The sequence below is a fragment of the Danio rerio genome, chromosome 5 (genome assembly GCF_049306965.1).
Source record: "Danio rerio strain Tuebingen ecotype United States chromosome 5, GRCz12tu, whole genome shotgun sequence".
NCBI lineage: Eukaryota > Metazoa > Chordata > Actinopteri > Cypriniformes > Danionidae > Danio > Danio rerio.
The window spans coordinates 67,537,501-67,554,633 of NC_133180.1; the positions used below are offsets into that span (position 1 = coordinate 67,537,501).

Consider the following 17,133-nt stretch of genomic DNA (forward strand, 5'->3'; position numbering starts at 1 on the left):
CACATACACTACGGCCAATTTAGCTTACCCAATTCACCTGTACCTCTTTGGACTTGTGGGGGAAACGGTTTAGGAAACCCACACGAACACGACGAGAACATGCAAACTCCACACAGAAATGCCAACTGACCTAGCTGAGGCTAGAACCACCTTCTTGCTGTGAGGCAATAGTGTTACCCACTGCGAACTGTGCTGGCCCTTTAGATGAATTATTTTCACAGTTTATGTTGGCCTAGCAGTCAAAATAAGACAAATGGGCTCATGTATGTGACAAATTCTGGATCGTTGGATTCTGGATTTTTTTACTTCTTGGTCAGACCCTGTGATATCTATTTACCACTTAGCTGTCGATTAGTTCAGGCCCGTAATTGCTACAATTAAGATTGATGAATTTAATTTTAGTATGCCAATTCATTTCATATGGGACAAATAATGGAGCTAGACTCAGAAGACTCAGCTCTGTTAAATTAAGTCCTTATTTTTGGTTGGTCAAGTGGCAAACTTATAAATAGCAGCCTCAAACCATTCAGATAAAAGAAATTATTAAAAAATAAAAGAAAAATCATTTGGCATAATTATTCTGTTGGATGTTTGTGTAGAAATATACCTATTTTTATGGCTAATATTTAATTCAGCAAGACCCACATAGCTAAATTTCTCTCGCCCAGCTCTGGCTCACACAATCAGCTTTTTCTCGGCCAACATGCTTTGAATTACGGTACATGACCAGACCAAGTCTGAATACCAGACAATGGCCAAGCATGGATCATATCTGTGCCAAGTTAGTAACCCATAACTGGGCCTGAACTGGGCCACATGTTGGTGCATCCTAACTGCAATGAAATTGATAAACCCATGAAGCATTGCGTTTTTTTCTCGAAGCGATCTGATGGGTAGAATTTTTTTCTTTATTTGAAAACAGTAAAAATGTATTTTAAATGGGGGTCAAGATAGTCCAAACTTACATGGCCCACATATCAATTATTGACATCTGAGCCAAATACTACATTTCACATCTGGCCCAAGTATTGTGTGCTGCCTTAAAGAAGATGCCACCTCTGCCAAACCAGGGCCATGTGTGGCTCACGTGCTGTATGCCAATGCCACATGAATACATGCTGTGCCAGATTTATGCCAAATCTAGGCCAAAATTCTTTGCTACCTGGGGAGTAAAACTACCTGCAGTGTGTGTGCAGTGTGCTGCTTGTGTGTGTGTGTGTGTGTGTGTGTGTGTGTGTGTGTGTGTGTGTGTGTGTGTGTGTGTGTGTGTGTGTGTGTGCACTGTAAAAAAAAATCCTAGTTGCTTTAAAAATTTAAGCTAAATCAAATTAACCTTATGAGTACATTGAACTTCATTCATTCATTTTCTTAGTTTCTTTATTAATATGGGGTTGCCACAGCGCAATGAACTGCCAACCAATCCAGCACATGTTATACGCAGCGTATGCCCTTCCAGCTGCAACCCATCACTGGGAAACACCCATACACTCTCATTCACACACATACGGACAATTTAGCTTACCCAACTCACATATACCACATGTTTTTGGACTTGTTGGGAAAACCAAAGCACCCGGAGGAAACACGGGAGAACATGCACACTCTACACAGAAACGCCATGCACCTGACCCAGCAATGGCAAGCGACCTTCTTGATAAGAGGCGATTGTGCTACTCACTGCACCACCATGCTGCCCCTACATTGAACTTATATTATGTTAAACTGACTTAATACAGCTTGTGTAACTTATAAAATTAGGTTGGAACATGATTAACTTTGTTAATAAAGTTACAATGAACTAAAAACAAATGTTGTCATGAATAATTGATCATATTTATTTACAGTGTGTGTGAGAGAGTGTTTGATATAGAAGCATGTTGTATAGGTTCAAATGTGCACTTGGGTAAAATATGTATCTGCATTGTGTGGGATTTACACATTTTTATTTGGAGAATTTTAGTATTTCCCATATATTTTCTATATGGGTGGCCTTTTTTTGGCAAAGAGTTGTTTTTCAATCACTTAACCTTGATGAATTGTGTACTCTTTTTTTTTGTCCAGATGGCAAACTTAGTCTTGAACTACCCAGATTAAGGAAAGTATTTTTCATTTATTCATTAATTAATTAATTCATTGTATGATTTTGTTCATAATTGTCTTTAGGGATGCTTTGTCACTTAGAGCGTATTCACTCTATGCTATCCGAACCGTGCCCAGGCCCGTTTCCCTGATCGTTTGACAAGTGTGAGTGTTCTGAATCGGGCTCAGGCATGGTTCACTTGGCTGGTCCTGGCCCGGTTGGAAGAGGTGTTCCAGAGCTCGGTTCACTTGGGCTTTGTGGCGGTACACTTGTGTGTAAGTGCAAAACATGCCTGAGCCCGAAACTGAAAGCGAGACGTGACTTTTGAGGGACTGTTTTATATGTGTTTATTAATCATTCTTACTGTTCAATGAGCGCAAACTGTCGTAGATTATGAAAGATGCAAACCCCTCACTGCACGACAGCTGCACCTTCAGGAAACCTAATACCTGCAGCACAACTTTATGAATGTCAAAAGTTGCTACACTATTCTGCCAAATATTCGTCAGCCTGTCACTACATCTCAAACCACTAAACTGATATAACTAAAGAAATCTCCACTGTGCTGAGTGAAAGCGCTTACTGGACAGCTCATCATCGATGACATAAGCGTGCCCAGGCCCGAATGTAATGTGAGTGCAGGCCGTCGAGGGAAACAGGATGAGGGAAAAGCATCCTTTGGCCCGGTTCAAGGCAACTGTACATAGTGTGAATACGCCCTTAGTCTGTATGGACTGTCCTTAGACTGCATATATAAGTTAACATAAGTTGGCCTGTCACAATAATCAATATGTTGACTTGTCGTGCAATACTTGGAGATGAACTCAATCATTTTTGCCATCGCAATATATATTTACAAATTCACAAATAACGTTGAAGGCAATTTACATTTACATTGACGTTCTGACCAGTGTCAAAGTTTATAATTGGGCGTTTACATAATTGGACATTCAATAAATAACGGGACTTTTTATTAAATTATGGAATCTAAAAAACGTTAAAAAGATAAGCATTTTAAAGTGTTTGACTATTTGCATTATTCTGTTATATAATCATTACACAATCAGTGGCATAAAATCATCTCAAAATGACAATAATATCTCTATTGCTATAAGTGCCTACAAAGTGCCTACAAAGTGACTTCTGGCCTTGCTCCTTCTTATCTGCTCTCGCTTCTGCAGCTCTATGTGCCCTCCAGAAACTTGCGTTCTGTGAATGAACGTTGCCTCGTGGTTCCATCCCAAAGAGGGAAGAAATCACTTTCGCGATCGCTCACGCTCAATCTGCCCAGTTGGTGGAATGAACTCCCTAACTGCATCAGAACGGCAGAGTCACTCGCTGTCTTCAAGAAACGACTAAAACTCAACTATTTAGTCTCCACTACACTTCCTAATCTGCAATTGCCTCTCTGAATATCACACTAACTGTACCAAAAAAAAAACAAAAAAAAAAAAAAACTAATACTACTAATACTTCCCTTCTTAGACTTTACAGACCTGAAACTTGCCTATAGCAGTTATTCATTGTTGCTCTTGGTTGTGTAAATTGCTTCCTTGTCCTCATTTGTAAGTCGCTTTGGATAAAAGCGTCTGCTAAATGACTAAATGTAAATGTAAATATATTGCACAACAAGAATTCCCTATTGTGACAGGCCTAAACATAAGAAGTTTTCAACTTTAAAGACTGTCACAAACCAATATTAGGTGTTTAAGAACTTTATTCTTTTTCTAAGATACAAGTTAGATGCATTTCTTAAACTGTTATTGACTGGCATTATCAAGTTGTTTCTGTAAAATTCTTAATGTTGAATTAAAAAAAGCACAAAAAGAGGGAATTCAATATATACTAAACAGAATATATGAGCTAAAGAGAATATATAAGCCTATAAAAAACAGTTAAAACAATTGAGAAAGATTCATAACATTTAAAAGTTAAAAGAAAAGGAATATAATTGTTAGCAAGTTACAAAGTTAATTGACAAGAACATTTTGTAAACAACTACTTCAATAAAAGACTATAAACTATCCCCGAGTAATAGTGTCACAGAATACCTGACCTTAAAACAAACAAGCTTCATGATAAAGTTTATATCAAAAAGCAAACATATTTAATAAAGATGTTTCATTATGCTCTCACTCATCCTGGCTCTTTTTACTTCCAGTGCGGCAATCGGGTTTCTCTCCATTATGGGTCTTCTCATGAACTATCAAGCTTCCCATTCTGGGGAAACTCTTAAAACAGAGTGAACACATGTAAGGTCTTTCATTAGAGTGAACTGGCAGATGCTGTTTCAGCTCAGTATCTGTAAAGTAGCACTTTCCGCAATCAAAGCACATAAAAGGCTTTGTAAGGCTGTGCCTTTTCTCATGCAACCTCAAACCCCTCAACTGATTAAAAGTCTTTCCACAAGTTAAACATGAGTAAATTTGAGCCTTATCATGAGTTTTTATGTGGTTCTTCAGGAATAATGCCGTACTATAACATTTATCACATTGATCACAGTGAAATGGTTTTTCTCCAGTATGGTGCGTCATATGTAATTTGAGAGAGTATCCATGTCTGAAACTCATCCCGCACTGATCGCAGGTATACGGCTTTTCTCCAGTGTGGATTTTCATGTGGATGTTATAGGCTCCTTTCTGTGAGAAGCTCTGGCCGCATTGATCACAAGTGAAGGGTTTTTCTTCTCGGTGAAATCTCATGTGCAGATTAAGACTCTGTTCATAAGGGAAACCCTTCCCGCATTGATCGCATGTGTACGGCCTCTCTCCAGTGTGAATATTCATGTGTTCATTATAGCTTTTTTTGAGTGTAAAACCCTTTCCGCATTGATCACATGTGTACGGCTTCACTTCGCTGTGCACCATTAAGTGGCTCCTAAGCAAATCTCTCATCGGGAAACTCTTTCCGCAGTGTTCGCACTTGTGCGGCTTTTCCCCTGTGTGAAGCTTCATGTGTCTCTGAAGGTGGTCTTCTCTCCCGTAACTCTTCTCGCATTGATCACATTTGTACGGCTTGTATTTAGGGTGGAGTGTCATGTGGCTCCTCAATTGTAACCTGGTTTTGAAACTCTCCCCGCACTCATCACACGTGTATGGATTCCCCTTGGCATGGATATCCAGGTGTAGTTTAAGGCTTTGTTTGTATGGGAAACATTTCCCACATTGATCACATCGATATGGCTTCTCTCCAGTGTGAACTCTCATGTGAATCTGAAGGTGCGCTTTATGTGAGAATCGTTTTTTGCAATGAGAGCAGGCGACTGATTTTTTGGCCTTTGTTTCTCCTTTCTTGTTTCCCTCCATGCGATCTGAAAAGTAAGACGAGATCAAATGTTTAGCAATATATATATTATAAATAGATATAAATATAAAACCCCAAATCTGAAAAGTATTGAAAATGCAAATTAAAAAGAAAGTAGTGCTTTCCAAATTTACTTTGACTTGTATTTGATTGCAGACAATCTGAATACAAAATATTTTATGCTTTGTCTGGTCAACTTTATGTCATTTGTAAATATACATCCTTTCCTGTCTTGCAGACCTGCAACACATTTCAAAAAAAGTTGGGACAGGAGCAATTTAGGGCTGACAATCAGGTCAATTGGTCAAAGTGATGTCAACAGGTGATTGTAATTAAGATTTGGTTCAAAAAAGCTGCATCCAAGAAAGGTCTAGTCCTTTAGGAGCAAAGATGGGCCGAGGATCGCCAGTTTGCCAACAAATACATGAGAAAATGATTGAAATGTTTTGAAACAATGTTCCTCAAAGAAAGATAGGAAGATAGAATATTTCACCTAAACAGTGCATAAATTCATTAAAAGATTTAAGAAATCTCGAGGAATTTCAGAGCGTAAAAGATAAGGGCACAAGCCTAAGCTGAACTAATGTGATCTCTGATCCCTCAGACGGCATTGCATGAAGAATCGTCATTCATCTATAAGCGATATCACCACATGGGCTCAGGACTAATTTGGCAAACCTTTGTTAAGTACCACAATACATAGTTACATCCACAAATACAATTTAAAACTCTACTGTGCCTAAAAGAAAGCCCCGAAGCGCTGTCAACTTCTCTGGGGTCGGAGGTATCTGGGATGGACCATCACACCGTGAAAATGTGTACTGTGGTTAGATGAATCAGTATTTTAGGTATTTTTTGGGAGAAAGGCAGGGTGCAAATTACAGGAGGGTTTGGGGGGGATTGACACCCCTAATTAATGCTTTATACCCCCTTAAGGACATCAAAACAAGATGTATAGGGGGTCAGCTCTCAGCTCTTTAATAGTAAGAAATGGCTTTTTTCAATATTATCTTTCTTAAATATTAATAATTAAAAATGTATAAAATAAAAATATACATTTGACCCACCCAAACTGACTATTTTTTTGTTTTTAATTAAAAAAAATTTAATTAGACACGTAGTTTGTATAGTTTGACCTTCAGTACCCTCTAAAATAGTCACTAAATATCCTTCAAAACACTGAAAATGTATACATTTCATTAATAAATTAGATGTCATTTAAATGCGTTCATATATTTGAGTCACTAAAGTATGTTTTATCAAATTATCAACTAGCAACTATAACACTAAAGAAAGGCATAGGGTTGTGTCAGTGGCAACTTGCACTTCTGTAAAAGGCACCATTAATGCTGAGAAGTGCATGGAGATTTTTGAGCAAAATATGCTGCCTTCAAAAATACATCTTTTTCAGGGACACTCATGCAGTTTCAACAAGATGCAAAACCATGTTCTGCACACATTACAAAGTCCTGGCTGCGAAGGAAGAGGAAACAGGCACTTGACCGGCCTGCCTGCAGTCCCGACCTGTCTCCAATAGAGAATATGTGGTTGATTTTGAAGTGCACAATACGATAACGAAGACCCTGTACTCTTGATTACTTTAGGACTTGTTTGCAGGAAGAATGGGACAAAATTACACCGGAAACACTTCATCACTTGTTGTATTCAGTCCCTAACCATCTTCTATGTGTTGTGAAAAGGAATGGCAACATTACAAAGTGAATGATTTACTGCTCCAACTTTTTTTTGAAACGTGTTGCAAGAAACAAAATTAAAATATGTGTTTATTTAAAAAAACAAAAAAGAATAAAAATCACGAGGAACACATTAAATAATGTCTTTTGTACTGTCTGCAATAAAATACATAAAGTTAAAGTAAATTTTAAAAGCACAACTTTTTTTTATTTGCGTTTTTCATACTGTGCCACTTTTTTCTGATTTAGGGTTGTATAATTATAGCAATGTTAGATAATCATTTTACCAACATGAAAATCCAATGAACAATACATTTATTAAAATATTTATTTATATTTGTTAAGGTTATTTTTTGAAAATAAAGTTCATTGTTAGTTTGTTAACTCACAGTGCTTTAAATAATGTTAACAAGCAATATTTAATCTAATCTTTAATATCTTTGCCATCGCATAATTATCCAGAATCAAGAAATATATAATCATTTTAATTGTATTACTTGTCTGCTGAAAATGTACCTGCTGACTGGGTTTTTTCTGTGCTTTTGTTTTAAAAAAGACCTTATTTATCAAAATGGGAATAATAAATGGAAACCAGAGCGGCAAAAAAGTGGACTGGCACTAAATATACTCGGGTTACTGATGTATAGTCTTCGCTCTTCAGCATCATTAATGAAGAATCAAGAACAGACACCAACCTCTTTGTCCTTCAGCATTGTGATGCTCTGTTCTGCAGGGTTTTGTTGTATTCTTCATCTTCACGCTTTTCTCTATTTCCAAGTGTGAATTGGGATCGTTGAGTGGTAGTTCTGAAATAAACAAATCAACAAGTTTACAACAAAGAAATTTACAACAACAAGCCATAGATCACAGCTTTATCACACCTAAATGTCTCTCAGTCAACCTACAATCTGCGAAGAGGACATTAAAACCAAAGACAATTAAACCACCAGATTCAGACTGTTTCCAGACACTGACTAAACAAATCTTTAAACAGATCACTGGAGCAGTGTGAAGTTCCCTGCTGTTTAATGATAACAGACATGCCGATTTAACACCTATTGACATTGAGATTTGTGTTTACCCACCTACTAAACCCCCTGCAGCTTCGGGAAAAATACATTCTGCAATATCAGAAGCCTGTTGCACAAAATGAGTTGAACAAACTCTGGATTGACAAAAATCAAACAAATTCAGCCTGGTTAAGATCAGGTTAAGTTGTTTCACAATGCTTATAAACATTTTATAAACATTCTCTGTTAACCCAGACTTTGTGATTAACACAGGACTGCATGCAGCTGAAAGTGTGACACCGAACAGCCAATCACAGGAAATATGAGAGCACCGCATTGATTGATTTGACCTGCAATATGGTATCTTTATAAGGATTAAAGCTGCGGTCACACTGCACTTTTCTCCCTAGACTTTCATTTATACGCATGTGAATGCGGCAGCACAGAAACGTAAGGTCGTGCAGCAAGTTTCGCAATTTGCTGCATTGAAAGTTCTAGCTTTAGATTTACATTTAGTCATTTAGCAGATGCTTTTATCCAAAGTGACTTACAAATGAGGACAAGGAAGCAATCTACACAACTACAACAGCAACAATGAATAAGTGCTATAGGCAAGTTTCAGGTCTGTCAAGTCTAAGAAGGAAAGCATTAGTAAAAATTTTATTTTTTTATTTATTTTTTTGAGTACTGTTAGTGGTATGTACAGAGAGGCAATAGCAGATTAGGAAGTGAAGTGGAGACTAAATAGTTGAGTTTTTAGTCGTTTCTTGAAGACAGCGAGTGACTCTGCCGTTCTGATGCAGTTAGGGAGTTCATTCCACCAACTGGGCAGATTGAACGCGAGCGTTCGGGAAAGTGATTTCTTCCCTCTTTGGGATGGAACCACGAGGCGACGTTCATTCACAGAACTTAATTAATTAATTTATTAATCATTCTTACTGTTTATTGAACGCAAACTGTCGTAGTTTATTAAAGACGCAAACCCCTCACTGCATGACCGCTGCGCACTTTCAGCAAACCTCCTAATTTCTGCAGCATGAGGAATTTATGAATGTTTATGAGCGTCAAAAGTGGCTGATCTGTTTAGCGAAATATCTGACTGCGTGTCACCGCATATTAAACAACTTAAATTATATAACTCAAGAAATCTCCGCTGAGGAAGAGCCCTAACTGAACAGTGCTGCATTAATGACGCAAGCGTGCCCAGGCCCAAAGGTTCCCAGATGATTTATTATTTCCAGTAAAATTCATAGCGTAAAAGCGTCCATTCTTTAACCGCTAATATTGCCCACTGTAGGAGAGAGCGGGGCACAAAGTAACACTTTTTGGTTTTGGCCAAATAATGAACAAAGTAACGGTGTTACCATTTTTTTTTACCAACAACACGCAAGCCTCTCCTATGAGCACTGAAAGTATGATCGCTGGATCTTTCGTGCAGTATTGCCAAATGTGCCAGTAATAAAAATTGTACTTTTTACCCCACCTGTGGGGCAGGTTGTAACAGTTGCCTAAAAGTCAGATTTCACTCAATTAATTGAAATTTAGTTTACTTTATTTTGTGTATTTCCTCAGTAGCTAATTTCTTCTTATTCCACACAGCACAGTGGGTTTAATTAAGTATTTATCTATTAAATAAACACATTAGTATTTATTTGCATTATTATCTATTGTTATACAATGCCTTTATTTGAAATATTATGAGCAATAAAACAATTTTCTTTTATTAAAAAATATTTTATGTATTAAAAAAAAATATTTAAAAAGTTCCCAACATTACACCCAAAATTCAACAATTATTTTGTTGTTTTCCCAAAACTGGCTAGCAGTCATTGTGTGTATTTTAGCCTAGAAGACATAATTAATCACAACAATATTAGCTGTTACTTGCATACTTTCACAGATTTTTTTTTAAATAAAAAAACATAGACTGTAATAAAAATACTTTTTCCTGTGTTTCTCATCCAAATTTTGCCGAACTTTTACAATAATTGGCAGGAAGACGTCTGCCGATATTGTGGTAAAAACCTTGAAAATGCCATGGTTAACCCTGAGCAAATACCTTAACATTTTACCCTGTGTTGGAATTGGACGTGATTTTGGTTAGAACTAAAAACGCGGGTAAAAAGTGTAAATAAACTACAAAATTTGTGGATGTGCGGGACCAACCGTGAAGTAGAGAGGTTTAAGTTGTTTGAATGACTGTTAATTAATATCTAGCCAACTGGGACATATTTAAACCATGTTATATTTCATCTGTAACAACAAAAACTTATTTAAACATAAGTTTGGACATTATTGTCTAAATGCATTACTCAAAGACCTGAGAAAATTTCTCTGCATAGAAGACTCGTGAATGGGAGATTATCCTGCTATGCATCTCCAATAGGAATTTAAATATGAAAGAAATGTGGTTGATGTCTGGATGATTAACAGGGTTAATCAGGGTTATTATAAAAAAAATATAATTTATATTATATACCCTTTAACAACAAGCAGGTCAGAATAACAAGGTTAAGGTTTAAAAAAATCACTGAACATTAGTTAAGCAATCACACATGAGCAAGAGTGCTGTTATTCTAGCACAAGTGTAAAGCATGACATTGATTTTACACAACAGTTTAATACACAAAAAGAAATAATAAGTTACTTACATTTTAGATGCAAAATTGTCTCTGAGCAACACACAGCAGTTCCTTACTGAATGATTCTGTGTTTTGAGTGAGTCGGTTAGGGTGAAGTTTTGCAATGGCTGCACTATCAATCGTCTGCATCCTACTGATACTCGTTTCTTCACAGATCAGTGCTTTTAAGCTCTTATAGCCCCCCTGAAGAAAAGCCCCCTCAAGCCCAAACCGTTAAAACGCCACTCCTAATCTTAAGGGAAGAGTTGGCCAAAAATTTACATTTAATCAATCTTGGGTTGTTTCAAACCTTTCTGAGTTTCTTTTTTTTTTTTTTTTGTTAAAACCAAAAGAAGACGTTTTGAAGAATGTTGGAAACTTGTAACCATTGAGCTGCTACACTGGATACACTGTAAAATAAATGACATTCGAATTATGGAATTAAGTTAACTGATTAATGTTTACAAAGTGGATTTAACACAAAACAATTTAGTTGTCACAAAAACCTCAAGAATTGTGTTATTTTAGCTTTTTACAAACAAGTAGTTTGAACAAACATAATTTATAGAATGTAGCGGTTTTGTGTTCAACAGAAGAAATACACTATTAGTGAAGGGTGAGTGAATGATGACAGAATCTGAAGAATGAAGAATATATGAAGAATGTAACACAACCAAAGCCAAATAAGACTGAAATCATGTTTAAAAGACAAGTGGTTAGAATGTCTGAAGCTACTTGCATTTTGGCAAGGGGTAAAGATTAAGATAATGAAAATTATGCAGTTAGATCTACCTTTTACTCCCCTGTTTTATTTGATTGAAAGTATACCCCGGGATGTATATATTAAAAACCAGAAATATATATACTACATATACTTTTACTTAGTGCAAAAAAGACGATAACAATAAATTGGATGAAGCCACACCCTCCAACAACAGAACAGCGGATAGAAAAACTTGAATATATATATATATCTACCTTATATATCTATATATATAAAATGAAGTTTATGACTGCTCAACCACAATTGAAATTGCATATTTAAACAAAGATGGGTACTTATTACTATATCTCTGAACAGGACATAGTATTTCCAGCTCCTTTGAAATTGAAAATAATGTATGTATGTTTTTTTATGTTTTGTAATTTATTTTTATTTACATCTAGTGTTACTTTATTTTTTCTGTCTTTATTTGTAATAATCGATGCTGTCACTGAATGTTTTGTTCTGTAAAAGATTTTAGTGGATAAAAATAAAGTAAACAAAAATAAGTGGTTATAATTGAGGTTCATGCTAGTTTTTTTTTCTTCTAAATTAAAAAAAAACAACAGCTAAAGGAAGCTAGTTACTTTTACATGTATCACATGGTGCTGATAAAAGTAGTTTTTTTTATTTAATACATTTAAACAGTAAATTAAACAGCAATAAACAGTGAAAAACATTTTTTGGTGTAATCATTATCAATTTAGCACTATATAATTATAAACAAAACGCTCAGTCTCCAAAAATCCCTCCTTTGTTTTCTGTCGTTCTTTTTTTTCCATACAATATTGAAGGTTGATCCTTCTGCTTATTTTTATACTTTAATTTTCAGACTTTAATTAAGTATAAAGAATAAACTTTAAGCTGAAGTATATGGATTACTTTCAAGAAAATATTTGATAGTAATATTGATAGAAATAATATAATATTAATAATAATGGGTGGTGGGGTGGCGCAGTGGGTAGAACAATCGCTTCACAGCAAGAAGGTCTCTGGTTTAAGCCTCGGCTGGGTTATTTGGCATTTCTGTGTGGAGTTTGCATGTTCTCCCTGTGTTGGTGTGGGTTTCCTCCAGGTGCTCCGGTTTCCCCCTCAGTCCAAAGACATGCACTATATGACTTGGGTTAGCTAAATTGGCCGTAGTGAATGATGTGTGTTTGTGAATGAGAGTGTATGGGTTGTTGCTGGAAGGGAATCTGCTGCATAAAACATACTGTACGCTGGATAAGTTGGCAGTTCATTCCGCTGTGGTGACCCCTGATTAATAAAGTGACTAAGCCAAAAGAAAATGAATGAATGAATAATAATGTGCCAAAGACACACGGAACTGCTGCGATCAATAAAATGAATCTAAAGTTAGGTTTAAAAAAATGAGAAAAGTTTTCTCCCCTAAAATTTCCAAAAGATTATCAGTTTCATTAAATATTTTATATTTCAGCTATATCTTTCTACAGCTACCGCAGACTGTATTTGACCTTGTGTGTATATTTTAAAATACTTAAAATTATCATAATCATGCTTTTAATGAATGTCTTTGAATGGATTTAAACGGTAAATAAAGTTTTTTATTAATTTTATTATTACTAAAATGCTACAAATTCAATAAACAGAATCTTTAAAGTCTCCAAAATGTTTTTTTCCCCCTTCTTTTTTCTCTGTTGTCTTATGTTTTCATTTAAACACAAATACAGTACTCATGGCTGATCAATCAATCAGCAATAATTCTTAAAAAACATATTCTTGTGTCCAATAAATACAGACATTTCTGACGGCCAGCCATACAGACAAAATATATTTAAAGGAGATCTGCATTAAAAAAGAATGAAATCACAAATAAACTTGTAACATATTGTAAAAATGAATTACAAATATTTTAGACAGGATAACATTAAAACGGAGACATGGTGGCACAGTAGGTAGTGCTGTCGCCTCACAGCAAGAAGGTCGCTAGTTCGAGCCTCCGCTGGGTCAGTTGGCATTTCTGTGTGGAGTTTGCATGTTCTCCCCGCTTTCGAGTGGGTTTCCTCTGGGTGCTAGGTGGATGTTTCCCAGTGATGGGTTTTGGGCAGGAAGGGCATCTGCGGCGTAAAAACGTGCTGGATAAGTTGGTGGTTCATTCCGCATTGGCGACCCCAGATTAATAAAGCGACTAAGCCGAAAAGAAAATGAATGAATGAATAATAACATTAAAACATTTTAGTAATCTTATTAAAACATATTTAAATGTGTCTAATAATAAAATGTATGTTTGATGTTTAAATAAGGTGCATTTAAATGGGACAAATCTAAAAAATGTGAAAGGTTTTGTATGCAAATGTGTAAAGGTGTTGTATTTTCTATAATAATTAATTATATATTATTCCATTTTTAAATTTACTTTTAAGCATTCATATTACTAGGATATGCTATACTCATTTTCCTGTTTTGTATATACGTTCTAAAGACTAAATGTACTTTTCTGTAGTTTGACTATTGAAATATGTTATTTATGTCTTTGAATTTGTTTCAGGAGTTGTTTTTATTTTTTTTAAAGTTAGTATTTGCAAAGTGCTGATCTGTTTCTTTAACTGTACTTTCTCTAAATGTATTAGACTTCACCTATAGTGTGTGCTTCACTGGTCACGTTGAAATGACTGGTGGAGGAAACATCTTGTAAGGAGTAGATTAGAGCTGTGTGGATACGTTTGTTCGGTCTTTACTTATCAGCACAGGCATCTGGTGCTGACACAAGGGTGTAAATTCTGCTGCTGATTTTTCCTGCTCTTTAGTGTGTCAAATATTACAGATTTTATAGCACATGCCGTTTGCTTTATTATAGCATTCTGAGGAATTCTTTGATGGGACAGTCTGAGAAATGATAAGTTATTTCAATGCAAATTGTATAAAATGTTGACGAACGCAAACATGGTGTTAAATTTAATTTTATAAATTTAATTTAAAAACCTTTGAAGTTGGTTTAGTCCATTTTGACACCCAGAATTGGGTTGAAATCCCAAATCCCAACAACAAGTTGCTGTCATTTACTCTCTTACATTATTCACTGACATCTTAAATCTGCCATTTATCTGCCATTTATTTTAATTTCATAATTGTTCCTCATGAAACTGTAATCTCCATCCATTTTCTTCTACCGCAGAATAAACAAAAGGCAAACTGAATTTTCATTGTATGCAAAAGCAGACTTATTTATTTTACATTTACAGTTATTTTCATTTAAATAGTTTATTATTATTCTTTATTTATTAAGATGAATGGTTATGAAAGCAACACGATTAGATTTTCAAGCTGTTTGAAGCACTTTATCCAAAATCTGAGCACTTTTTAAACCTAAAAATGCAAACAAATTTAAACAAGCAGTTTCAAGGATTTCCAGCACCCGTATAAACCCTGCTCTTGAGATCTTCTGTTGAAGCTTTCAGCTGCCAAAGCCTTGTTTTTTTTATTATTAAAGTCAGTTTTCAGAATGTAGATATTATACATATAATTATTGTCTGTTAGACTAAAATGGATAGATTTAAAGAACAACAGCATTTACATTTTTCAATGAATATAGGCCTGTATATATAGTATTTTCAAGACACTTCTATACAGCTTAAAGTGACATTTAAAGGCTTAACTAGGTTAATTAGCTTAACTACGCAGTTTAGGGGAATTAGGCAAGTTATTCTATATCGATGGTTTGTTCAGTAGACTATCAAAAAATATATATAGTTTAAAGGGGCTAATAATATTGTCCTTAAAATGGTGCACTAAAATTGTTTTAAACTGCTTTTATTCTAGCCAGGATAAAACAAATAAGACTTTCTTCAGAAGAAAAAATATTGGGGCTAATAATTCTGACTTTGTACGTATATATATATAGGAAGAGGAAAGTATAAACAGAATACCATCATCCTCAATAAATTTGTATGCAGTTATTAAATAAATACTGGTTCACAAATTTTAAAATGTGTATAGAGCTTTCTAATTTAAAGAGTCTCTGATATTGATAAGCATATTTCAGTCAGAAAAACAAAATGCATCAAAATAGTTTTCTTTAACTTACTTAAAATGAACAGATCTGCAGACCTGGTGCAGTTGCAATTTAAGCTGCATTCTATCCACCCACCTAACCCCACCCCTAACTCTACCCATCACAGTGTCACTAGCTCCATTAATTGCATTGTGTCTAACATTGCATCTCTGAGATATGCAGTCTCAGCTTGCATCATAGAGGCTGCATACAGATACTATTGCTTTTTCTGATGCTTTCAACTTCCCTGCTGAAAATAAAACAGCTTAAACCAGCCTAGGATGGTTTAAGCTGGTTGACCAGCCTGGTTTTACAGGGGGTTGAGCCATTCAAGGCTGGTTTCCAGCCATTTTCAGCTTGGTCTTAGCTGGTCAGTCTGGGAGATGACCAGATAAAATCAGCTTGACAAGCCTAGTCAGACTGGGAGCACAGCCAAAACCCAGTCATGTTCCAGCCTGACCAATTAAATGTATTTTATTAATGGGTAAATATAATAAATATTCTTGTAAATGGAAAAAAATTGGCCCTCTTTTAATAGTTTTCTTTTTTAGGAGAAGGAAAGTGGTTCAAAACAGAATAACTGAAGCCTTTTGTAGTGCAATCTCAAAATATACATTATTATTTGCTCCCCGATGCTTGTTTTGTTGGATTTGTTGTATTTTATTTAAATGTGTGTGTATATTATGATGTTGACTTTTCCCTGTTTTGTGGTTTAAAATTTGCAGTAATAAAACAGTCGAAATAAAAGTAGTGAACAATAATAATCTGCATCTGGTGTATCATTTGCGTGGCTCCGACGTCGCACCTTCTCCTCGTTTACTGGTTCCGCTCGTCATTTTGTTTTTCCGGGTGCGCTCCATCTTCCAGCGCCGACCGAGCTGTGCCAACAACCGCATCTTCCATCTCCTCGTTGGGAAGTGCTGCAATAACCACACATCTGTACATCCCGCGTCGATTCTTACATCGCTTGTCCGTATGTATTTACATCATCTGTTTGCTTCCCAATTTAGGACACGACAGGCGGCTATTTTTAGCCGATAAAGGTCCTGATTTCCAAGATTTTCACTAGCCTAGCATAGCTGGATCATTTATTTCGGTCACGCCCCATTTTTAAACGCAAAAAGGATTAAAATTGGTGACACACAGCTTTAAATAATGAGTTGAAGATGTGTGTTTGGTGTATGTAGTCGGTGGCTTGTGTTGTCGTGTTGTTTGTTCGTGTAGTATATGGTCCACACATAACTGTCCCCTGATGATTTCCTGTGTAAAACTGAGATTTGAAGACCTTTTCCTAATTTTATGAACGCATAAATATTTTAATTTAGCATTTAATTTAGTGAGGATATTGTACAGATTTTCTGAATTGCTAAAATGTTGTTTTGGGAATGTACTTCATATGAACTTGAAGTGATTTCCTCCTTTGCAGATTTGAGAAGCTGTCAGAATGACTGACTCAAAGTATTTCACCACCAACAAAAAAGGCAAGTCACTTTATGATCTTCTTACAGTTTGATTTAAGGTATGGAATGATATTAGGATATAAATGACTGTTTACTCAAAATAATGTTTCGTATAGACCTTTGATTGCATCCTAAAATCAAAATGTGTGCAGTATTTCATTAAGAAAAGCATAATATGCAAAGGCGCAGT

The 17,133-nt window shown here is 35.6% G+C and overlaps 3 protein-coding genes across 10 annotated transcripts in view; 2 read left to right on the forward strand and 1 right to left on the reverse strand.

The window, feature by feature from the left end:
* Positions 1-10,877, reverse strand: part of drl (draculin) — a 21,560-nt gene extending 10,683 nt beyond the window's left edge. The window contains exons 1-3 of one of the 3 annotated variants that reach the window (XR_012405734.1): positions 10,739-10,867; positions 7,773-7,883; positions 3,963-5,390 (exon numbers count right to left, since the gene is read on the reverse strand). Coding sequence is in view for 2 of the 3 variants with exons in the window: in NM_130977.2 (NP_571052.2) it covers positions 4,213-5,390; positions 7,773-7,830 (1,236 nt within the window). In the remaining variant the exon portion in view is untranslated. Of the gene's footprint in view, positions 1-3,779; positions 5,391-7,593; positions 7,884-10,738 lie in introns of those variants that run through there. The other 2 variants (NM_130977.2, XM_073949768.1) reach the window with 2 other exon arrangements.
* The window catches only part of lrwd1 (leucine-rich repeats and WD repeat domain containing 1), a 779,065-nt gene that overhangs the window by 166,389 nt on the left and 595,543 nt on the right, over positions 1-17,133 (forward strand). The window lies entirely within an intron of this gene.
* Positions 16,331-17,133, forward strand: part of ap2b1 (adaptor related protein complex 2 subunit beta 1) — a 67,081-nt gene continuing 66,278 nt past the window's right edge. For 4 of the 5 annotated variants that reach the window (XR_012405774.1, XR_012405773.1, XR_012405775.1 and 1 more), the window contains exons 1-2: positions 16,331-16,456; positions 16,910-16,964. Coding sequence is in view for 2 of the 5 variants with exons in the window: in XM_068221111.2 (XP_068077212.1) it covers positions 16,928-16,964 (37 nt within the window). In the remaining 3 variants the exon portion in view is untranslated. 5 annotated transcript variants of the gene reach the window in all.